Source organism: Euleptes europaea, chromosome 4, assembly GCF_029931775.1.
Source record: "Euleptes europaea isolate rEulEur1 chromosome 4, rEulEur1.hap1, whole genome shotgun sequence".
Lineage (NCBI taxonomy): Eukaryota > Metazoa > Chordata > Lepidosauria > Squamata > Sphaerodactylidae > Euleptes > Euleptes europaea.
In genome coordinates, this window is record NC_079315.1 from 106,472,077 (window position 1) to 106,497,681 (window position 25,605).

The 25,605-nt window shown below is 46.4% G+C and overlaps 1 protein-coding gene across 1 annotated transcript in view; it reads left to right on the forward strand.

Moving 5' to 3' along the window:
* Positions 1-18,641, forward strand: part of ADAMTS12 (ADAM metallopeptidase with thrombospondin type 1 motif 12) — a 207,670-nt gene extending 189,029 nt beyond the window's left edge. The window contains exons 21-24 of the mRNA XM_056849064.1: positions 9,701-9,853; positions 14,152-14,325; positions 16,423-16,576; positions 18,475-18,641. Coding sequence (XP_056705042.1) covers positions 9,701-9,853; positions 14,152-14,325; positions 16,423-16,576; positions 18,475-18,641 — 648 coding nt within the window. The remainder of the gene's footprint in view (positions 1-9,700; positions 9,854-14,151; positions 14,326-16,422; positions 16,577-18,474) is intronic.
* The last annotated feature ends 6,964 nt before the right edge of the window (positions 18,642-25,605 follow it).

The following is a 25,605-nucleotide window of genomic DNA, read 5'->3' on the forward strand; positions in this document are numbered from 1 at the left end:
TCATGGAGGAGAGGGGTATTCATGGCTACTAGTAAAAATGGATACTAGTCATGATGCATACCTATTCTTTCCAGGATCAGAGGAGCATGCCTAATATATTAGGTGCTGTGGAACACAGGCAGGATGGTGCTGCTGCAGCCGTCTTGTTTGTGGGCTTCCTAGAGGCACCTGGTTGGCCACTGTGTGAACAGACTGCTGGACTTGATGGGCCTTGGTCTGATCCAACATAGCTTTTCTTATGTTCTAAGTATAGGATTTTTTAGTTGAGAGATATATGTATATATATATGCACTGCCTCGTAGGCCTCTTGAGGCAGTGTACAAAGACAAAAAAAAAAAAAAATCAGTAACAGTATCATGTAACCCGGCAGCACTGAGCATTTAAAACAACAAGCACCAGCAGGTAACATTTAAAAGGCTCAAATTTGGCAGCAGACGAAATACCCAGACTAGAGAAAATGTATTGCTAAATTTATCAAGACCCGAAGAGAAGAAGAAGAAGAGCTGGTTTTTATATGCTGACTTTCTCTACCGCTTAAGGAAGAATAAAACAGGCTTACAATCACCTTCCCTTCCCCTCCCCACAACAGACACCCTGTGAGGTAGGTGGGGCTGAGAGAGCTCGAAGAGAGCTGTGACTAGCCCAAGGTCACCTAGCTGGCTTCATGTGTGGGAGCGGGAAAACCAACCTGGTTCACCAGATTAGCGTCCGCCACTCATGTGGAGGAGTGGGGAGTCAAACCCCGGTTCTCCAGATTAGAGTCCACCGCTCCAAACCAGCTCTTAGCCACTACACCACGCTTTAAATAAGGAAGGAGAACCACACACACACAAACTCCTAGTCCACCACACCCTGTCCAAATCAGAATGCTGTTACCTGATGCCCAAAGCAAATAGGGCACCAGCCATATGGCCTTAGAGAACTGCACAGATAAGACATCACCAGAACGATACTTAGGGTTGCCAACCTCCAGGTAGGTCCTGGAGATCTCCCAGAATTACAGATGATCCCCAGACAGCAGAGATCAGGTCCCATGGAGAAAATGGCTGCTTTGGAGGGTGGGCACTATGTCATTATACCCTACTGAGGTCCCTCCCCTCCCCATACTCTGCCGTCTGCAGTGTATACCCCCAAATCTCCAGGAATTTCCCAACCCAGAGTTGGCAACCCTTGTCATACTATCCCCTCCATAATTATTATTGCCTTCTGCATTCCTAACAAAACCATTATATGTAAACCTCATCACTAAAGCCAGCCTTTAATATCCATAATTTTGAATCTTTAATGCAGTTTAATGGAGCCACATTATTTGAACATTAGCACCTCCCATGTGAATCTGCCCATTTGTTAAGATCTTCAGAGGCCCTTCCTGTGGATACCCCCACCACCACCAAGATGGAGAAAGTGGGGAATAAGACCTTCTCGGTGGCCCCACATCTTCGGAATACTGTTTCCTCTGTGAGGCTTGCCTGGTACCTTCATTGCTTGCATGCAGCTAGGGCTGTCAAAAAAAAAAAATTCGGTACAGTTCGGATTCGGCCAAATTTGGCCCTTGTGGGTTCGGTACATGCCGAAGTCCGAACTCCCCCACTTCGGATCCGTTCAATTCGGCGGGAATTCAAAGTTCGGAAAAAAAAAATCGGCCGAATAAAGCCATTAAAAACACAACCGTGCCTTTCCGCGGCTCTGGGGGCGGCATTTTTGGGCTTAGAGGTCCCAAACTTTCAGCAGAGCTTCAAAGGACGTATATTGAAAGACTCCCCGAGTTTTGTAAAGATTGGGTCAGGGGGGGCTGAGATATGGGCCCTGAAAGGGGTCCCCCCACCCTTAATGTGTATCTCTCAGCAGAGCTTGCCGCCCATGCACAAAGCTCCCAGCCCCGACAAACAGCTGATGAGAGCAAGGGCGGGGCAGGTGCTAAGAACTTTGCAAAGCAACACAACTGAAAAGCAACACCTTTGCAAACATGCAAAGGGCGGGGCAGGTGTGAAGAATTTTGCAAAACAATACAACTGCAAAGCAACACAAGCACGCAATGCAACACCTTTGCAACAGTGTAAAGCAACACCTGACACCTGGGAGTTTGCAAACCATGGAAAGGGACAGAGGCAGCTAGCTATGCATAATGAGCAGGAGGGGGTGGAATTTCTCCTTTTGCATTGGACTTGGGACCAGCCAGATGCATTCTTTAAGTCACCATTTGAAAACCAGTTTTGAGCAAGCATCAAAATAACCTAACTGATCTTATGAATGAGGAAAAACCTGAAGAATAAAAATGAAGCCCCCTCTCAAACCAGGGAGAGAGAGACTGGAGGGGGAACACACACCCCAGGCACACACCCCAGGCAGAACCGGCAAAAGCCCCCTTTGGCTCCCCCTCCCCCACCCACAGAAACTGCTCCCTCCCCACACACACACACAGACTCTGCTTTCCCCCCCCCACACACACACAGAAAAGAAAAATTATAGATTAAAGCCCCCAAAGGGGTCTTACTGTGGCTGTCTTCTGTTCCAGCAGGAGGGGCTGGGAGGCTGGGTAATCCAATATGATTCCATTTGTATCCAATATAAGATCCATATGTATGCATCTCTCGAGGGTGATCCATTCATCCCAATAGGGAAAAGGGGAAAGCCCATATCTCGGGGGGCCCTGACCCAATGTTTACAAAACTTGGGTGGTCTCTTTAAAAGCCTTGACTGAAGCTCCGCTGAAAGTCTGGGGTCGGCACACCCAAAAATGCGCCCCCTGCAGCCACGGAAAGAGAAAAGGGGGGGAGCCGATATTTCAGCCCCCACTGAACCCATCTTTACAAAACTTGGGTGGTCTCTTAAGAGGGATTCTCTGAAGCTATGATAAAAGTTTGGGGGCTGAACCCCCCAAAAAGCGCCCCCTGCAGCCACGAAAATGGAAAAGGGGGGAGAGGAAAAAGGGGTGGAGCCCATATCTCGGAACCCCCTGACCCAATGTTTACAAAACTTGGGGGGTATCTTAAGAAGCCTTGTCTGATGCTCCCCTGAAAGTTTGGGGTCGGCACACCCAAAAATGCGCCCTCTGCAGCCATGGAAAGAAAAAGGGGGGGAGCCCATATCTCGGGACCCCCTGACCCAATGTTTACAAAACTTGGGTGGTCTCTTAAGAAAACCTGTCTGAATATCCCCTGAAAGTTTGGGGTCTGTACCCCAAAAAATGCGCCCCCTGCAGCCACGGAAAGGAGCGAATGTGCACAAGCACCCCCTCACACACACATGAGGATTTCCCTCTCTCTCTCTCTTTCCTCGGCCGGCCGCACATCAGCTGATTCCTCCAGTACTCAATCCTGACTGATTGGCCAGAAGAAGACCCAGCTTGGCCACCCATTGGCCGGGGGAGGAGAATGCTGCTTACTGAAGGTTATGCTGCTTACTGACGGCCCCGAATTGGCCGAATTTATTCGCGAACTCCCGAACTCGCTGAATTCGGCCCCCCCGGTTGCCCGCCAGTTTTGAGTTCGGTTCCTCCCGAACTAGAAACCGCCGAATCAAGGGAAATTCGGCTGATTTTCAGTTCGGGCCGAACCGAATTGACAGCCCTACATGCAGCCACTAGGTGAAGGCCTTTTCCCGTTTTGTTTTGCCTTTGTTTGAGCTTGTTATGGCTCTTCTAACTTGACTGTGATCCTGTGATTTTTTTAAAAAAAATATTCCATTGGTTGATTGCCTAATGTCCTCTGCTGCTGTTTCTTGCTTTACTGGCTTTAAAGTCCTGCTTTAATTTGCTGCTTCATATTTCCTTGCTTTTAGCTTAATAATTTTAATGGGGTGTGTCCAATATAGGTTCTGTGGGCAGAAGGTGGAGCAGAAGCAGGCTCATCAGATACCCCTCCTTACTGCATCCTCCTGATCTCCCATAGCTTTTTTGTCTGTGGGAGCCCCCCAACTACCAACAGTGACTGGGGGGGGGTCCACAGGAAGTTGCTGAGGGTGGAGGAGTTCAAGACAGGAAAGATCCAGTAGGCAGTAGGGTTGCCAACCTCCAGGTACTAGCTGGAGATCTCCTGCTGTTACAACTCTATCTCCAGCCGATAGAGATCAGTTCACCTGGAGAAAATGGCCACTTTGGCAATTGGACTCTATGGCATTGAAGTCCCTCCCCTCCCCAAACCCCACCCTCCTCAGGATCCGCCCCAAAAACCTCCCGCCAGCGGCAAAGAGGGATCTGGCAACCCTGTCAACAAAATATCCATAGGAAACAACCCAGTGACTTCAATTTTTAAAGAGTACTGTTTGTTTATTTATCTTTGTAAGACACTTTGTATAATTTGGAAACGTGGGGTATACATTTCTGAGAAGTAAATGATAATCAGATATCTTGGGGTAAGCAGACTGGCATCATGGTGTTACTTGGTGGATTGCTGAAGGGAAGTGAGATCAATTAAGAGAAATCTAAATAAAGGAGTGTCAAAAATCATCAAAAACGCCCCCCCAGCATTACTAAAAAAAAAAAAAAATGCAAGGGGGAGATTGTCATAGTTTCACCTCAGCCCTAATGCAAACTGGGAATTTTATCCCTGGTAATAAAAAAGAAAAGAAATTATGGCCATGTGAAGATGCTTTAAAATGCTACACAAAATCACACATCCTTTTTTAATTTTACAAACCGATCCCCAGATGGAAACATTTTCTGTTAGCAATTCGTTGGTGCTTTCTGGACAGTTGTCCAGAATTGTTTGTTACCCAGCAAGTTACAAATTGCTGGGAAACTCTGAGATGCTATAAAGAAATGCTTAACAGCTTGTGAGCGCAGTTAGGCAAGAAATTGATGTCACCCCAGTTTGCAGTTCATCATAAAATTGTCAAGCCAATGCATAAGATTACCACAGGGACTGCAATATAATGGAATAGCTCTGTACAGCTGTTGCTTATCTCTTAAGAATTCCCTGTTTCGAGTGATACGAGAGGCAGCCAGTTCCACGCTTCCTATTAAGCCAAGTGCTTAGCATTTAAGCCAGATTAGAACCTTTTAAGGTAAAGAAATCAGAAGGAGATTGAGACTGGGAAGGGCAGCTGTGAAGGAGCTAGAAAATATTTTGAAGTGTAAGGATGTGTCACTGGCCACCAAGACTAGATTAATTCATGCCATCGTATTCCCTATTACTATGAATGGGTGTGAAAGCTGGACAGTGAAGAAAGCTGATAGGAAGAAAATAGATTCCTTTGAAATGTGGTGTTGGAGGAGAGTGTTACGGATTCCATGGACTGCCAAAAAAACAAATCAGTGGGTTATAGATCAAATCAAGTCTGAACTGACCATAGAAGCTAAAATGACTAAACTGCGGCTATCATATTTTGGTCACGCCATGAGACGACAAGAGTCACTGGAAAAGACAGTCATGCTAGGAAAAGTTAAGGGCAGCAGGAAAAGAGGAAGACCCAACAAGAGATGGATTGACTCAATAAAGGAAGCCACAGCCTTCAATTTGCAAGATCTGAGCAAGGCTGTCAAAGACAGGACATTTTGGAGGACTTTCATTCACAGGGTCGCCATGAGTCGGAAGCGACTTGACAGCACTTAACACACACACACACACAAGGTAAAGTAGCATCCTAGAGGGGCTGTGACAGAACACACCTTATACTGCAGACAACCAGATCTCTGGCCAGACCACCTAACCAAATACTTTGGGTGGCACAATGAGGAGGATTGAGGTGCCAACAGAGGGGTGTGCCTGGTACCCAGTCACAAGTGGTGTGAGAAGTAATGGGCCTCACCTCTTAAATCCACACCACCACTAGAGGGTCTGAGCCAAGCCCCTTCAATCTCGCCGCAGGGAGGGACTCTACGTGGACCTGGCTGGTGGCAGCGCTAGAGGAAGCAATGAGTAGGCTTTGCTTGGGGCAACAAAACTCTTGGCCCTAGCCCTGGTGTCCCCCGCATCTCCACTCAAAGGACTTTTGATAGCCAGTGTCAGAAAAGACTTCTCTCTGCCTGAGACTGTGAGGGGCCTCTGCCGGGCGAGAGCCAGCGTGGTGTAGTGGTTAAGAGCGGTGGACTCTGATCTGGAGAACCGGGTTTGATTCCCCACTCCTCCACATGAGCGGCGGAGGCTAATCTGGTGAACTGGATTTGTTTCCCCGCTCCTACACATGAAGCCAGCTGGGTGACCTTGGGTGAGTCACACTCTCTCCGCCCCACCTTCCTCACAGGGTGTCTGTTGTGGGGAGGGGAAGGAAAGTGCCATGAGTCACAGCTGACTTATGGCGACCCCATAGGAAGCTTCTGATTGAGCCGAAGTTGAAACTGGGGAGTTTCCAGTGCAAATTAGGGCTGTTGATTCGGTTTGTCCCAAACCGAAAAACAGCCAAATTTTCCCTGATTCGGCGGTTTTTAGTTCGGATGGAACCGAACTCAAAAAAGGCGGGAAAACAGGGAGCCGAATTCAGCGAGTTCGGGGTGTTCGGCAAATAAATTCAGCAAATTCGGGGTTCGGCGCAGCAGCATAACCGTCAGTTAGTAAGCAGCATTCTCCTGCGGCCAATCGGTGGCCAAGCTGGGTCTTCTTCCCCACCCTTAATGTGCATCTCTGACAATGGGGGTTTGCAATTAGCAGCCCAAAGCTCCCATGCCCAAAGCTCCCAGCCCCGACAAACAGCTGAGCTGCGGGGGAGCAAGGGCAGGGCAGGTGCGAAGAAGATGGAACAGAAGACATCCACAGTAAGACCCATTTTGGGGCTTTTCTTTATAATTTTTCTCCTGTGTGTGTGGAGGAGGGGGAAGCAGAGTCTGTGTGTGTGTGGGGAGGGAGCAGTTTCTGTGGGCGGGTGGGGAAGCCAAAGGGGGCTTTCGCCTGTTCTGCGGGGGGGTGCCCCCTGATGGAAGAGAAGACATCCACAGTAAGACCCATTTTGGGGCTTTTCTCTATAATTTTTCTCCTGTGTGTGTGTGTGGGGGGGGGAAGCAGAGTCTGTGTGTGTGTGGGGAGGGAACAGTTTCTGTGGGTGGGGGGGAGACAAAGGGGGCTTTCGCCCGTTCTGCCTGGGGGCGTGTTCCCCCTCGAGTCTCTCTCTCTTTGGTTTGAGGGGGGGGGGCTTCAGTTGTGTGTCCTCAGGTTTTCCCTCATTCATAAGATCGGTTAGGTCTATTTTGATGCTTGCTCAAAACTGGTTTTCAAATTGTGACTTAAAGAATGCATTTGTCTGGTCCTGAGTCCGATGCAAAAGGGGAAATTCCATCCCCCTCCTGCTCCTTATGCATAGCTAGCTGCCTCTGTCCCTTTCCATGGTTTGCAAACTCCCAGGTGTCAGGTGTTGCTTTGCATGGCTGCAAACATGTTGCTTTGCATGGTTTGCATGGTTGCAAACATGTTGCTTTGCATGGTTTGTATGGTTGCAAACATGTTGCTTTGCATAGTTTGCATGGCTGCAAATGTGATGCTTTGCATGGTTTGCAAACTCCCAGGTGTCAGGTGTTGCTTTGCATGGTTGCAAACATGTTGCTTTGCATGGTTTGCATGGTTGCAAACATGTTGCTTTGCATGGTTTGTATGGTTGCAAACATGTTGCTTTGCATAGTTTGCATGGCTGCAAATGTGATGCTTTGCATGGTTTGCAAACTTCTTTGCACCTGCCCCGCCCTTGCTCCCCGCAGCTCAGCTGTTTGTCCGGGCTGGGAGCTTTGGGCATGGGCGGCAAGCTCTGCTAATTGCAAACCCCCATTGTCAGAGATGCACATTAAGGAGGGGGGACCCCTTTCGGGGCCCATATCTCAGCCCCCCATGACCCAATCTTTACAAAACTTGGGGGTTCTTGCAAGAAGGGTCCCCTCAAGCTACACTGAAAGTTTCAGACCTCTACCCCCAAAAATTCCCCCCCCGGAGCCACGGAAAGGCGCAATTGTGTTTTTAATGGCTTTATTCGGCCGAATTTTCCCCCGAACTCCGGATCTCATGCTGAATTGCACGGACCCGAAGCGGGGGAGTTCGGACTTCGGCATTTCCCAAATAAAAACGGGCCAAATTTTGCCGAATCCAAATTTTAACGATTTTTTTTCAACAGCCCTAGTGAAAAACCTTACTAAGTAGAGACACATGGCATGTGGTGTTGGTTAATTTAGCTTTAAAAGCTGCTGCAGAGATTGGTGCCACAGCACCAGAGAAGGGAGGGGGGGCGAACTCTTTCCTCACCCCAAAATCTTACATATTAGATAGACCACAGGATGGGGGCTGAGGGAAGAGGATGAAAAATAGCAACCCTAGCTGCTTTTCCTCCATAGCTCCACGCTGAGAAAAGTTTCACCTGTGGCAGGCTTCTCTTAAAAGTGGTGGCCCTGGGCCCCCACATGGTGTGGGGTTCTGAATTTCTCATATTGTTTTGAACCAGCCAGATCTCTGGCTGCAGGCTTCTAGTTTAGGGTTGCCAACCTCCTGGCAGGACCTGGAGATCTCCCAGTATTAACTGCAGACTACAAAGATGAAGGAGAAAATGACTGTTTGGGAGGGTGGTCTCTGTGGCATTATACTACCTCACTGAGGTCCCTCCCCTGACAACACCCTGCCGTTCCCACGGCTCCATCCCCAAATCTCCAGAAATTTCCCAACCCAGAGTTGGCAACCCTATGTGTTAGAATTTTATTTCACTGTGTCTATAAACACAGAAACAGGCATACCGTGATCCAGAGAGGGTGTTTTCCCCCCTCACAGAGGTGCTATCCATTTGGAGAAATCCTTTCCATTTGAAGTGACCTTGAAAGTCTATTGGAAAATAGTTCTCATCTCCGTTCTCATTTGTAGTTTATAGGACAGAATGGGGGAAGTGGATTAGAATAATCACAAGTTACATAAAAGAGCTGTCGGATTTAAAGAGTTCTTAATGCTGGGCAAGGAAGGATCTGCATATTACATAAGAACCTAAGAAAGGCCATGCTGGATCAGACCAAGGCCCATCAAGTCCAGCAGTCCGTTCACACAGTGGCCAACCAGGTGCCTCTAGGAAGCCCACAAACAAGACGGCTGCAGCAGCACCATCCTGCCTGTGTCCCACAGCGCCTAATAGGCACGCTCCTCTGATCCTGGAGAGAATAGGTATGCATCATGACTAGCATCCATTTTTACTAGTAGCAGCCATGGATAGCCCTCTCCTCCATGAACATGTCCACTCCCCTCTTCAAGCCTTCCAAGTTGGCAGCCATCACCACATCCTGAGGCAGGGAGTCCCACAATTTAACTATGCTGTAGAATATACAGTTTGGGTGAAGCATGGGACGGGAGAGTTGTTAGTTTGGCAGGGATTAAAATCTTACGTATTGAGAGCGAGGGTCGTGTACTGGTTAACAGCGGCGGACTCCAATCTGGAGTCTCTCATTTGAATCCCTCATTTCTGAGCTGTCAGGATTTAGAAGAAAGAACAGCTGAGGCTTTCAATAAGAGCTTTAAATGTCCTCAAGTTCAGCAAAGATTGCGATCTCAGTGCTTGTGATGCTGCAGATGTTGCAGCCTCTGCCCCGAGCCGACATGCCCTCATTTTCTGTTAATTTCTTGCCTGTATTAAATATGATGCCTGCAATGAAAGACAGCGCAAATTAGCTTCTGATTGCATTTGTTCTCTGCCTCCCGTGGGTTGTAAATGAGGAGATAACTTCATCTCCAGAGGCCATGGCAGCAATGTAATTACAAAGTTGTAGAACTGAAGGTTTATTTCTTTGTCTTTTTATTTTTAATTTTTGCAGTGTTCCACCACATGTGGCGTGGGGGCTTTTTGGAGAGCTGTGGAGTGCAGCACCAAGAATGAATCCAACTGCCAGCACATTAAGAAACCTGATCCAGCCCGAAGGTGCTATCTTCCTCCTTGTGCCCAGTGGAAAGCTGGAGAATGGAGCAAAGTAATGCCCCTCGACTGTGTTTTATTTACTGCATTCCTAACTTACCTTTTGGGTACCGAAAGAGATCTAAAGACATATAATTCTTTGACCTTAATCCAGAGAGCTGCAGAAAGAGGTGTTCATGAGGGGTGCTGCAGAATTGCAAAAAGGACATGTGCCCCCCCCCCAGCACCCACAAGTAGTTCTCTGTCCTAGCTGCCTCTTAGCCCCCAAACAATCTTCACCACTTTACAACCAAACTGGTCAAAGCTGGTATCATTAAGGAAGAAAGTCAAAAGGGGGATCTAATTAAATAAAGACTCACTGGAGTTATTTTAAATTCAAGTATAGAGATAATTTTCATGCAGCTGTCTTTCTACCTGTCATCAAGGTTATTTATATTATTTTATTTTGCTCTTTGTGCACACCATCCACAATTCTTAGAAAAACGTCTCTTTTCACAATTATCCATGGATGTATTTTCTTTCTCATTATGCAACCATGTACTCACCACATGTAATATCTTTTGTATTTGCAGTTCATGCAGATTTAAAAATGCTGAAAGATTTTCAATCTTCTCAGAGGCATATGGTCCAGACATGGTCAGAGCTGTAGGCTGAAAGGAGGATGTAGCCCTTAACATTCTTGACCACTGAGTTCACTGTGGCTCTATTCAGATACAATTCAGAACAATTTTATATTTATTATTTTATATTTCTATCCAGCCATCTCCCATCTAGCAGGGCTCAGAGCGGCTTACAACAAGCATAATAGTAATAGTTAAAACTATTAAAACCATAAATAGATAATGGTTAGTGGCAGCCCAGATGATAATCAAGAGGGCTGATAGGTGGAAAGACTGAGTGGCAGAACAACAGAGGGGGATCCCACAGTCCAGGCTGGCATACAGTATTAGCCATATAAACTGTTGCTGTTCTCAGTCTTGCAGGCCTGATGAAACTGGGCCAGATCTTTAATGGCCCGGGGAGGGGCCGTGGCTCAGTGGCAGAGCATCTGCTTGGCATGCAAAAGGTCCCAGGTTCAATCCCTGGCATCTCCAGTTAAAGGGACTAGACAAGCAGGCGATGTGAAAGACCTCGGCCTGAGATCCTGGAGAGCTGCTGCCGGTCTGAACAGACAATACTGACTTTGATGGACCAGGGGTATGATTCAGTACAAGGCAGCTTCATGTGTTCATGTGGGTCTCCTTTGACAGAGAGGCCAGGACCACAGCCGAAAAGGCTCTGGCCCTAGTTGAGGACAGTCAGATGGTCTTCGGACCAGGGACAAGTAAGTTGTCCGTAGATGACTGAAGAACTCTCTGGGAAGTATATTGGAGAAGGCAGTTCCGAAGACATGAAGGTCCCAGACCATTTAGGGCTTTAAAGGTCAATACTAATACCAGGCTCTGGTCCTAGACAAAGACAATCAGATGGTCTTCAGACCAGGGACCACAAGTAAGTTGCCCGTAGATTAATTATTCTTATTCATCTCTACATGCTTTCAGTTTCTAGAATGTCTAAGCAGTTACTTTAAATATGTTGGTGGATTATATATTTTAATCCCATAGATTCAAAAGTTAAATCATGTTTACGATATTCGAGCAATATGCAGAAAAGACAGTAATCAGTTGCTTAAACTGGGGGGGTTACCGCATTATGTATTCCCAGTGATGTGCTAAGAGTTTGAAAATGTTATAAAAAATACTGTTCGCACTTTGTTTGGCCCCTTTAGCTGTGAAGGCATCTTCCAACCATTTTTTAGCCGTGGCATCCAAAAACCCTTTTAAAGCGATGTTTTTTATAACATTTTCAAACTCTTAATACATCACTGGGAATACATAATGTGGTAACCCCCTCGGTTTTGAAAAGAGTATAAATAATGTAATTTACATTTGTCATAAAATTCTTTGCTAGGTCTTTTGTTCACATAATTTGTCAATTTTGGCATAATAACACATTCTGCAATTTTATCTTTCCAGTCCTGTAGCTCTGGGCGTTCTTCTGCCTTCCATTTTGTTGCTAGCACGACTCTGGCTGGTGTCACCAAATATTTGAACAGTCCCCCAAGCACATTTTTGGGAGGCTGTGGTGACCTAAGGGAGAACATCCTTAGTTGGGCGTAGAGAAGAGGGCTCGGTGACTCCTCCAGGCTTGGTTAGGGGAGCAGATGTTTTAGGGAAAGGGCTGCTGCACATCTTGTAATGTTCAGCTGTGGCTTTGGCCTGCATCCTCCTATGATCTGAGGGGTTTCAAAAAAAAGGGGGGGGACTCACTGAAAGATTATTCTTTCCTTCCCTGAGGTAGCCATGCTGAGTGGTTTGAGAGATGTGGCTGAATATTCAAAGAAACGGAGTCACAGTTGGAGGGAGGGTGTGCAGGAAGTGAATGGCAGTGATGGCTCCCAATGGCAGCGCTCCCAGGTGCACACACTGTCCAATACAGTCGGGGCAGGGTGTGTGAGCTCTGGGAGTAGGGTGGCCAGCTCCAGGTTGGGAAATACCTGGAGATTTGAGGGGAGGAGCCTGAGGAGGGTGGGGTTTGGAGAGGGGAGGGACTTCAGTGCAATAGTCCAATTGCCAAAACTGCCATTTTCTCCAGGTGAACTGATTTCCGTCATGTGGAGATCAGTTGTAATAGCAGGAGATCTCCAGCCACCACCAACTAGGATTGCCAGGTCCCCGCTGGTGGCGGGCAAACCCCCAGCAATTGCACCCTCTGCCCGCCTGAGGGTCGGCGGGCAAACGTGCACGTGGCACTTTCGGTTTAGAACTGGATGTTCCGCCTCGCAAGGGGCCTTTACCTCTTAGTTTGAGTGGTAAAGGGCCGCTTTGAGTGGTAGTTTGAGTGGTAAAGGGCTCTAAACTGGAAGTGCTGTGTGTGCGTCGCGCACACACCCACTAAAACACGAAAGCCTCCCGCCGTAGGAAAAGAGGGACCTGGCAACCCTACCATCAACCCCAACTGGGAGGGCTGGAAAATGAGCAATTGGGTGGCGAAAGGATGCATGGGTGGGCAGTGGGGGAGGAGAATGTGTGCAGGTGGGCAGGGAGATGCAAATGGGAGGCACAGTGGTGGGCAGAGGAGGGGAGGAGAAGGGTCCCCCTGGCACCCAGGACCCAACACCCACCAAAACCTGGAAGGGGTAGAAGGCCTTTTAGTGAAATGGCATGAAACAGGCATTTCAGTGCAATCAAGGTTCACCATGAGAGAAGGGTTGCCAGCTCTGAGTTGGGAAATATCTGGAGATTTTTGGAGCAGAGCCTGAGGAGGGCGGGGTTTGGGGCAGGGGAGGGACTTCAGTGTCATAGAGTCCGATTGCCCAAGCGGCCATTTTCTCCAGGTGAACTGATCTCTGTCGGCTGGAGTTCAGTTGTAATAGCAGGAGATCTCCAGCTAGTACCTAGAAGTTTGGAAATCAGTACAGGAAACAGGGTACAAAATAGCAAATTTCTTATTGGAGACTAGAACAAGACAATAACAACTTACAATTGTGCAAACAACAATGCACTGAATGAACTAACCTACTAAATATATACATATATACAAAGCATATATGATGCAGTCTCTATGCAAAGTACAAGATGGGTGTTCTTCTGGATAGTCAAAAAGTGCAGATCGTGTAGAATATCCAATAAATGGTATAAATCCACAAAAATGAAATGGGGGACGGCCGTTTCACAGTCTTTTCTTCAGCCCCATATTCAATCACAGTTCAATTGTAAATCAATTACATAATAAAATCTTCATATTATTCAATGTAGCATTGCATCAAGGTAGTCTGTCACACTTAAGAGTATCCTTGGAGGAACAGATGAACTACCTTGATGCAATGCTACATTGAATAGTATGAAGATTTTATTATGTAATTGATTTACAATTGAACTGTGATTGAATATGGGGCTGAAGAAAAGACTGTGAAACAGCAGTCCCCCATTTCATTTTTGTGGATTTATACCATTTATTGGATATTCTACACGATCTGCACTTTTTTACTATCCAGAAGAAAACCCATCTTGTACTTTGCATAGAGACTGCATCATATATGCTTTGTATATATGTATATATTTAGTAGGTTAGTTCATTCAGTGCATTGTTGTTTGCACAACTGTAAGTTGTTATTGTCTTGTTCTAGTCACCAATAAGAAATTTGCTATTTTGTACCGTTTCTTGTACTGATTTCCAAACCTGTGTGGTATAAGTACAATGGTGCCTTTTTGTTTGATTTACTAGTACCTGGAAGTTGGCAACCCTACATGAGAATCACCACTGCAGCTAGTGATGGTACGATCGAAATCTGCCTCTCTGTTCCTTATGCAGTGCTCCTCTAGCTGTGGAGGTGGCTTCCAGACCCGCGCGGCTTATTGCATGGACGTTCGTGACAACAGAGTCCTGAGGCCATTTCACTGCCAATTAAGAGGACGCAAGCCACAGCTGAACATTAGCTGCAATACAGAGCCCTGTTTGGACTGGCGTGCAGGGGCCTGGAGCGAGGTATGGCGTCTGTAAAGCAGGCTATTAGGCAGAGCCAATTAACTGTCCATTACAGGCAAAGCCATTATGCATCACGACGGTCTATGCGCATTTAATCTGGAAAAAGGGAGAGGCGGCTGATTAATCAGGCTCAACACTTCCTTTTTGGCATGCCAGAAGACTTCTCAGGAGCTCAGCTCCGGGGTCTTCCAGCCACTGGCTGCTGTTCCCATTCCCATATTTTAAAAAACAAACTGAAAGCAAAATGGGTTTTGAATGGTGCTGTTACTTTGTTCAAAGAGACTAATTGGCACAATAGACCCATTAATTTGAATGATATTCCCTTAAACCCGTACCAGAGTTCACTGAAGTTAATGCTGGGGGGGGGGGAGGCTTTCCACGCATATCAATAACAATCAAGTCTTCTTTATTTAATGTCTTCTTGGACTAGGTCCCAGCATGCAAAATAGATTTCAGAGCCGGTTCCTTCAGACTGAAAGAAAGGACTACTCAGAACAGTAAATCTTAAGCACAATAACAGGGTTTGCTCTCTTACGCCTCTTTGATTCGGATTTGCTTTGCTTTAAAACAATCCCCGTGGTGAAGAAGAAGAAAAGTTGGTTTATATGCCAACTTTATCTACCACCTAAGGAAGAATCAAACTGCCTTACAATTGCCTTTCCTTCCCCTCCCCACAACAGACACCCTGTGAGGTAGGTGGGGCTGAGAGTTCACAGAGAGCTGTGACTAGCCCAAGGTCACTCAGCTGGCTTTATGTGGAGGAGTGGGGAAACCAATCTGGTTCACCAGATTAACGTCAGCTGCTCACGTGGAGGAATTGGGAATCAAACCCTGTTCTCCAGATTAGAGTCCACTGCTCCAAACCACCGCTCTTAACCACTACACCACGCTGGTGCAGTGGTAAGCGGCAGTACTGCAGTCAAAGCTCTGCTCACGACCTGAGTTTGATCCCAACGGAAGACAGTTTCAGGTAGTCGGCTCAAGGTTGACTTGGCCTTCCATCCTTTGAAGGTCGGTGAAATGAGTACCCAGCTTGCTGGGGGTAAAGTGTAAACAGCTGGGGAAGGCGATGGCAAACCACCCCGTAAACACAGGCTACCCAGTAAATATCAAGATGTGACATCACCCCATGGGTCAGTAATGATCTGGTGCTTGCACTGGAGACTACCTTTACCTTTTAAATGTATTGGTTATCCCATTTTGATGATTGTACTGATTCACTATGTGTAATCCTCCTTTAGTCCCTGTGAGAAAGGCAGACTATGGATAATGTAAATGAAATAAATAAATACATTTCCCTTTCCCTTATGATAAGACAAGACTCACTGAAAAAGGCAATCCTGCTAGGAAAAGTTGAAGGCAGCAGGAATAGAGGAAGACCCAGCAAGAGATGGATTGACTCTAAACAGAAGCCACGGCCCTCAATTTGCAAAGGCTGAGCAAGGCTGTTAAAGACAGGACGTTTTGAAGGACATTGATTCATAGGGTTGCCATGAGTCAAAAGCGACTTGATGGCACTTAACACTGGGTCCCCAGGCTCCCACCTCCCTCTCCTCCCTTGCACTGTGCAGTCCTAGAAAGCAAAAAGTTGGCAGAGGGATGGGGCTCTTAAGCGGGAATACGGAAGAGGCAGAGCCGAGAAGGAAAAGAGCGTGCCTTCCTTCAGTCCTTTTGGAGATTGTAGAGGAAATGAAGTTCTTCTCCACCCAGGTCCTGCTCTGCCTTTAGCTTTTGGTTTGGAGGTTACAGCCCCTGTGCCATCCAAGATGCTCTAACTACCAGGAACTGGGGATTAACAACAGAGTTTTAAAGCGACTTACAATCACAATCCCTTCCCCTCCCCACAACAGACACCTTGTGAGGTAGGTGAGGCTGAGAGAGTTCAGAGAAAACAGTGTCTAGCCCAAGGACACCCAGCTGGCTTCATGTGGAGGAGCGGGGAATCAAACCTGGTTCTCCAGATTAGAGTCTGCTGCTCTCAACCACCACAACACACCCTTTGTCTGACGAAGCATCACAGATCTCACATCATCTTAAAATGCATGTGGACATTGCTGATGAAAATGTTTTCAGGTAAATTGATCGCGTCTCTTGCAGTGCTCTGCTTCATGTGGAGGAGGCGTTCAGCAAAGAGCAGTGCAGTGCATCAGAGTGGAAGACAACACACCTACGGACCAGGGCATGTGTGAACATCACTCCAAGCTTCCAGACTCCCAGAACTGCAACCCAGAAGAGTGCTTGGAAACTACAGGTGGGTATAAACCATACCACTCATACTGTCTTATCTTCAGACTCCAGTACCGCAAATTGTTTCATTGGGATTGCTCTGATGTTGCTTTAACAACAGCAACAACAGTCTTGATCTAAGATCTATGTCCACACCACTTTAACAGTGGCTAGGTACACATCATTTCCACTTCAGAACACATGGAAATTTGTCTCTTGTCTCCAGAATGAAAATGATCTGAAATTAAAATGCTGCCAGCCACACTCAACAGCAGGATTAAAGGTCATAAGATCCATGACACAAACTATTAGGGCCTTTCAGATGATTGATTATATCTAGAAAATTGCTCTGATCCATGCAGAGAAAGAAGCTTTTCTCCACAAATTGGTTTTCCTGGATCGGGAACAGCAGGCATATTTCCCATGCAAAAGAATTAAGTACCCGAAGGTCAAGAAAAAAATTGACATTAAGGCCAAAGGTTATAAAAAAAAGGTTATGTCAATACAAAATATGTATATATTTATTAAAGGCTAAAATCAATAACATATATAAGGCCCTGCAACAGCCTACCAAACCAACATGTTCATGTAAGCATACAACACAAATAGACATAAAATCACAAAATTGGACTTTGACCAGACCAAATGCATTTTGGCCAAATGGCCTTCTTTGGTGGTCAAAACTATCACAATTCCAGACTACAAATATACATAACTTTCTAAAAATCTTTATGGCTGTAGGTCCTTTGTGTTTGCAAGACAACAATTAATGTATAACTGCAAGACTTTCTCATCTGTTTTAGGCTTTCGTACAAATGGGAAACTAATCCCCGTGTGTGTTTCCCTCTTAAATGAGGAGATGTTATATTTCAGCCATAAATAAAATTGTCAAAATCTCATAGCCATAAAAATATCTCAAAGTTTGGAGTAGTTATAAAGTATTAGGGTCCCTAATATATCCAATGCAATCAGAATACGTATCCAGGTGTAAATGTTGTCTATCCACTCTGTGTTGCTTCCTTTAGGATGTGTGCTTGAATGCATGTCACCCTTTCACATTCTGGCACACTTGTATATAGATCTATTCTGACATTTCAAAGCAGGCAAGGAGCAGAGGGACACCGAAGCCTCCACACGTACAACACCCTACTTCTGGGATCTCCCCAAGTATGAAAGAGTAGTGGTAGCTCCTAAGTTTGCAATAATAAGTCCTAGCAACGTGCTTTCTTTTTTATGTAAAAGCAGAAATTCACAGGATGCTGCAGTCTCCACCTTATGCCCAATGCCTTTTCTGGACTGATATGGAACTGGGGGCCCTGACCTGGATGTCCCAGGTTAGCCCAATCTCGTCAGATCTCAGACGTTATGTAGGGTCAGCCCTGGTTATTATTTGGCTGGAAGACCACCAAGGAAGAAGAGTTGGTTTTAAATGCCAATTTTCTTTACCTTTTTTAAGGAGACCTAAACCTGCTTACAATCTTCCTTCCCTTTGTCTCCCCACAGAGAGAACTGTGACTAGCCCAAGATCACCCAGCAGGCTTCATGTGGAGGACTGAGGAAACCAACCCAGTTCATCAGATTAGAGTCCACCGCTCTTAACCACTACACCACACTAGATCCAGGGTTGCTACGCAGAGGAAGGCGCTGGCAAATCACCTCTGTTAGTCTCATGCCTTGAAAACCCCATAAAGGGTGGCCATAAGTCAGCTGTGACTTCACGTCACTTTACACACACACAAGGAACTGGAGAATTCTTATAGTCCTCACTTGGGTCAGTCACTAAAGCGATGGGTCACTTCATCTTACTCCCTTTCATCTCTCTGATATTCTACTGTCTTGTTCCATAACTTTAGGCATCAAATATTACTAACTTCTATTGTGTGTGTACACCCATACGCTCACATGCCTCTTTTCTCAATGCAGGTGTTCCTTGCAGTAAAGACAAACTGTCGCTGACGTTCTGCGAGAGATTGAGGGGTCTCGGCAAATGTTCCACGCCGTCTGTCAAAAACCAGTGCTGTGCCACTTGCCGGCGATCAAGGGCTGTTAACCAAATGGGACCTCGGAGTCGCCCGCACCTTAAACCATGATGTGGTTGAGAATCAGGGTTGCTAAGTCAGATTTCAAAATTAAAGAATATGGTGGCTTTCTGGTGCTTATCCTACTAAGGTCTGTGGAACCTAGGGTTGCCAGCTCCAGGTTGGGAAATACCTGGAGGTTTTGGAGGTGGAGCCTGAGGAAGGCGGGGTTTGGAGAGAGGATGGGCTTCAATGCCATAGAGCCCAATTGCCAAAGCAGCCACTTTCTCTGGGGAAACTGATCCCTGTCACTTGGAGATCAGTTGTAATAGCAAGAGCTCTCCAGGCACTACCTGGAGGCTGGCAACCCTAGTGGAAACCTAATCAACTGGCCTTCAGCCTTTCCAAGGCCAGAATACATCCCTACCCTTAACCCACATCTGCAACATGGGGCTTACTTTAAATTTTATATCTTTTGTATGATATTCTTTTTATCTTTCCTGTATCTATCTGCCCACCTGTCCACCTTTCTGCTGCCCTCTCCTTCATTCTGTCCTCAAAAGATAGTTGCGGCACCACACGTCTGATCGGCCTTAGGGGAGGGGCCATGGCTTGGTGGTAGAGCATCTGCTTGGCATGCAGAAGGTCTCAGGTTCAATCCCCGGCATCTCCAGATAAAGGGACTAGGCAAACAGGTGATTTAAAGACCTTTGCCTGAGAGCCTGGAGAGCCGCTGCTGGTCTGAGTAGACAATACTGACTTTGATGGACCAAGTGTCTGATTCAGTATAAGGTAGCTTCATGTGTTCATGTGTCAAGGTTGTGCTCACTCTGCCAGGTTGCTGCGAGACACTGCTGGGTGAAGATCTGCGCTCTGATCACGCAAGGCAATGCACATGTAGAAATAGTTTTCTGTGTGTGCCACTAATGCAGATGCTGTCTGTCTAGATCTGCATCCTGGTGCTCATCAAGGCTCCACATCTTTTGAAGTGCATAATGATGTACTGAATGTACTGAAGTTAGAGCCAGTGTGGTGTAGTGGTTAAGAGCAGATGACCCTGCATTCCAGTATTATGAGAGAGGGAGAAAAGCTGCTCCCTGTCCACACTGTCCATACCATGCATAATTTTATAGACCTCTATGATGTCTTCCCTTAACCGCCTTCTTTCCAAGCTCAACAGCCCTAAGTGCTTTAACCGCTCCTCATATAGATATCCAGATGTTCCCATCTTTCCACCCCATGGCCCCCATCAGCTCTCCAAAAGCTCAGACTCCAGTTTCTCTCAGCCCTCTCCACCTGAGATCCTTTAAATGAAGATGCGGGAATTTGAACCCGGGACCTTCTGCGTGCAAAACACCTGCTCAATGTGAATGATGACTCTTCCCTACGATCTCTGGTGCCCGTTGAGGTCATCTGTCTCAAGTGATGGCCGCTCACTACAATCATGTGACGGAATGAGACACTCAGCTGTTGCCATGAGAACCTTAATCACGGAACACCTTTGAACTCAATTATTTCCTACAAATTGTGGTCTGTCTATTGCTGAAGCTCCATATAGAGAGATAAGCCACAAAAGTGAGTTAGAAAGATAAACACCTCCAGCATTCCCACCTTTGCCGGAGGTCACTGGAAACTCTTCATCTGGAGTGTCGCGCCTCTTGTTTTCTACAGAAGAACAAATTAATAGATGCACATACCTCTAAGTTAAATGAGCAGTTTGTTTTTTGTTTTTAATTACGGTGCTATTATACTATGGTGCTGAAACTTTGCATGGTGCCTAGAAACATTTTACGGTTAATGTAGATGAATTTTTAATCTACGTCCTCCCCGAAATAATACCTAAGCAGGGCGTTGCTGTGCAGAGCCCACTGTATTGCTTTTCAAGTGTTATGTGACGTGCTTTTCTGAAACCGCTTTGATCTGTAAAATGTGGAATGTTTCATAAACCCTTAGAATTTTAAAAAAGTGTATCTTCTGTGATGTTGGAAAAAGCTGTAATTGGATTTCTGCATGAAAAGACAGTGATGTGCGGCTGAGGTCTGATACATACTTTTAAGCGGAAGGGCACTTAAAGGGCCCCTATAGTAGAAAGCTGTTTATGTACAGCAACTTGCCCTGTAGACCCATATATGTGAGACTGGTGTGCAGATCTGAATCTATGTGCATTTTGTGACTGGAGAGGGTAAACTACCCAGTAAGTTAAGAGTAGGGTTGCCAACCTCCCAGTGATTAGACAAAAAACAAACAAGCACTGATGGCTATTTTAGCAAAATTATTTATAATTGCATATTTTAAGCTGACCAGTTTACATATACTGACTGGATTATTCAACATCATCAACAGAAAGTAATTAAGTCCCGAAGTATATTTTTTCAAGGAAATTTTCACTGGGGAAGACGGTCTCCCGATGTTATGCAGGCTAAAAAAGCCGCAAGCCGAACCACCACTCTTGGATCATTAAGGCAAAGAAGCTGCAAGCCGATATTCCGTCTGTTTGTGCCAATATCCAAGTTGAAAGTTGCATTGGCAATGAGTAAATCCGCAGCATGGGCTATTTCCCTAAAGCCCTTTTCCCAGCAGGGAATAGGTTCCCTCAAGGATATTTTTCCAACCCGAGATAGGATTCCGGTAAATTTCCTATTTCGCCGAAGCTTTATCCGTCGGGGATTTTTTCAGAAGGCAAGAGATGAATGTCTATCTCAAGTTGCCTGTGAGTAATATCACCACATATTCAGTTGGAATATGTGAAAAATTCCTTGAAAAAATATACTTCGGGAATTAATTACTTTCTGTTGATGATGTTGAATAATCCAGTGTATGTAAACTGGTCAGTTTAAAATATGCAATTGTAAATAATTTTGCTAAAATAGCCATCAGTGCTTATTTGTTGTTTGTCTAAACGCTGTTAATTAAGCACAAGGTGTTTTTTGAACCTCCCGGTGATGGCTGGAGATCTCCTGCTATTACAGCTGATCTCCAGGTGCCAGAGATCAGTTCACCTGGAGAAATTGGCTACTTTGGATGGTGGACTCCACAGCATTATACCCCGTTGACGTTCCTCCCCCTCTCCAAAACCCGCCCTCTCCAGGCTCCACCCCCCCCAAATCTCCAGGTATTCCCCAACCCAGAGCTGGCAACCCTAATTAAAAGCCATGCTACGCTTCAAAGCCAAGGGTATTCCCCACCCTTTAGCTGATGGCTCAGACAAGAGTTTACTGGCAATGAGATCTGTGTCTCCCCCTTCAAGACAACATTGACTGCTTTCGTGGACAGGCTGTGTTTCACCTCTGTTTGCAAAACAAAGATTGGCCAATGAACAAGAAGAGGAAGCAACTCAGCACGAAGACGTTGAAAATGCCAGTCTTCCACTACTCTGCACTTCGCCCACCCAGGGAGCCATCCAGACTCAGCGCTTTTCTTATTATCCTGTCACAATAACAAAGAGAAATGGCTCTTTTGCCCTTTGCCAAAGTAACCGCTTCTGAAAAGAGGAAAGTGAATCAGCAGAGTAACTAAATTTGCTCTTGCAACCCTGACTGTCACAACCCAAGTGCTTCAAGGGCGCACGTGGAGCGGCGTAATAGAGTGATGGATACACATGAACGGCAAGTTCTCAGAGGGTGGGAGACCAGCTGCTTGCACTTACTGAATATTCATAGGAGGGTCCCTCCTCTGAGGGTTAGCTTCCTTTTGCTACAGGAGCCCCATTTGTATGGCTAGGAAAGGGCTTCCCGCTTGCACATCTGAGATGTTAAGAAATATATATATTTGTAGTGGTTATAAGCAGTGGTTTGGAAAGGTGGACTCTGATCTGGAGAACCGGGTTTGATTCCCCACTCCTCCACATGAGCAGCGGAGGCTAATCTGGAGAAGTGGATTTGTTTCCCCACTCCTATACATGAAGCCAGCTGGGCGCCCTTGGGCTAGTCACACTCTCTCAGCCCAGATATTCAAAAAAATTAAGATTTGATTAAAAGGTATAAAATATAACAATATCTGTACATAAAACATCAGTTAGAATAAAATGTTTACAATAAAATTAAATATTTACATGTATATTAGCCATTCAGTTATACATTCCACTTCCCTTATCAGAGTTAGACCAAGTACTTCTGAGCTTAATACCTAGCCTTGCATACTATATATAGTTTATACAGTTTTAATGTGTCTTTCCTCACAGTTGCTTTCCTCACAGACACGCAGCAGCTGTGGAGACCATTGTTTTACAAGACTGCGGGGCCCAGTTCATCTCTGGACAACATCACAGGGGGCGGAACGACTCCTGCCTTCCTCCGTGCCATTTTCCCAAGCCAAAATGGCCCCCCAGAGGGAGTTATTTGCCACACTATGGAGCTTCACATGCAGTATTTTGTGCACATGCAGTTTCAAAATTGGGCAAGTAAACCCACCCTGAGCCATTTCAGCTTGGGGAAATGCTACGGGGCGGGGAGCCCCTACTCCTGCACCTTGTGGTCCCGTGCTGAATCGGGCCCCTGCAGACTTTTGGAACAACATTCCCTATAGTTGCTGTGAGGCTGTGGGGAAAGCAAGTTAGATCCAACTTGTTTAAAAACATCTTGTGCTGTTGTGGCCCAGTGGTAGAACCTCTGCTTGGTGTGCAGCAGGTTGCAGGTTCAATCCCCGGCATCTCCAGCTAAAAGGATCAGGTGGTAGGTGATGTGATAGGCTGTACCTGAGATACTGGAGAGCTGCTGCCAGTCAGGGTAGACAATACTGACCTCGATAGAGCAACGGTCTGACTTAGTATAAGGCAGCTCCAAGTGTAGTTTGGCTCTCAGTCTAGTCTCAGTTAATGACAGGGGTTCCCCAAACCCCCCGGCACTTATGGTGCAACCTGCTTCTTTTTGAAAACACAGGACTTGTAGAGGGAAAGTTCTCTGCGTGGATGAGCACAACTTCTGTTCTCTGTGCCTTGGCAAGACCCACAGAACTGATTCCTGCAAGGACTGCCAATGCTTCCTGAAAGCACTGGAGCGGGTCCAGAGGAGGGCAACAAAGATGGTGAGGGGTCTGGAGACCACGTCCTATGAGGAAAGGTTGAAGGAGCTGGGTATGTTTAGCCTGAAGAGGAGAAGACTGAGAGGTGATACGATAATCATCTTCAAGTACCTGAAGGGCTGTCATGTAGAGGAGGGTGTTGCCGAGTTGTTTTCTGTGGCCCCAGAAGGTCAGACCAGAACCAACGGGTTGAAATTAAATCAAAAGAGTTTCCGTCTAGACATTAGGAAGAATTTTCTAACAGTCAGAGCGGTTCTTCAGTGGAACAGGCTTCCTCGGGAGGTGGAACGCTCTCCTTCCATGGAGGTTTTTAAGCAGAGGCTGGATGGCCATCTGTCAGCAATGCTGATTCTATGGCAGTTCATGAGAGGGAAGGCATCTTGGCCATCTTCTGGGCATGGAGTAGGGGTCACTGGGTGTGTGGGGAGGAGGTAGTTGTGCAGGGGGTTGGACTAGATGACTCTGGTGGTCCCTTCCAACTCTATGATTCTATTATTCTAAAGCAGCTGAGGGCAAACACAGATGCATGAATCCACAGAAGGCCATTGGAAGAGCAAGACATCCAGGCAAGCAAGCTTTTTTAAATATCTCTCAACATCAGACACCCACCCACCTCTCAACATCAGACGCCCAACCACACACAAACACCTTTTCCAAAAGTGTGTTCCCGGGAGCTTGCAATCCATAAGCCATTACTCTGCAGCAAGAATTCATTTGAAATCAAATGGATACTTCAGAGTAAGTGGCTTGTACACTGCGGCCAAAGAAAAAAAATGAGTCTGAGCTTGACATGGAAAGATTTGAAAGCGTTTTCTGGAAAGTGACAGGTCTGTGATGAGAAACAGCCAGAGCGCTTCGGCTGCCTTATAAACCTTATTGCTAGATGTGGAGCCTTTTCTAAGTCAACAGGGATGACATCACCGAACACATATTTGTAGACTAAGGTATTTTAGGCAGGGCTGTTTCCCTCGCCGTCACCCCTCCAATGACTTTGGATCTTTGTGTTGATTATGCATGCAGTTTCCAACCGTCAGAGGTTGCCACACTCTCCCTCTGCTTTTCCCTGCATTTTGCCCCCGTTTTCAAATTCGAGATAAAACAGTTCTCTGAAGACGGGGGCGAAACGCAGGGGGAGAGCAAGGTGACCTGTGAAAGTCGGAAACAGCATGCATAATCAACACAAAGACCCGATGTCGTCAGAGAGGTGACGGCAAGTGAAACAGCCATGCATAAAAGACCATAAAGAACTTCAGAGGGCTTCCCAGCCCACGAGGCTGATTTGAATGTGTGTGTTTTTCTTTTGAAAAAGACCAAACATGTTTCACTCAGCAGATTTGTTTCCCCAATGACATGTTGTTTAGGTGCAACTGGAGATGCTGATTATTCAGTCTTGTTTTTTTATTGCTCTGCCTCTCGCCCTCTTGCAAACTGCCAGGCTGGAGCAAATCTATTTGAGCATTATGCTGCTCAGTTCTTCAAGCTACTGTTGGGGGCCCAGAATCTCTCCTTGGCGACAAACACCTTGTATCGTAGCCACGTGCAACAAAGGCCTGACAGCCCCTTCTTTGGTTGTCACATGCACTTTCTGCGACCGCACTGGTGAGCCTTGAGCTGCCTGGCCCGTTGGTGGCTCAAGGCATTCTGGGGGCTGGGCCGCCAAGGGCACACGAACCCCTTGGGCCAGCCCCGAACATACAGTATTTAGTTGTAGCACAAGCTGATCACAGGGTCTTTTCGGTTCAGCGCTGAACAACTCAAAACACCCGTCGAGCAGATTTGCGTAGGGTGTTTGCAGAACTGTGCATCTGTGAAAACACTGCTAGGCCAAACAGGACTGTTAACGTCCCTAAGGACTATGTTGAGAATCACCTAACGGTAGGATGATTTTAAAACAATGACCTGTGACTAATTTAACTGTCAAGTTAAACACTCGCCTGTTCAGTGGAGCAGTGATGTGGCAAGGGATGGAGGAAGCAGAACGCTGGTTGCCTGGAGGAGAATGTGTGCGCAAAAAAAG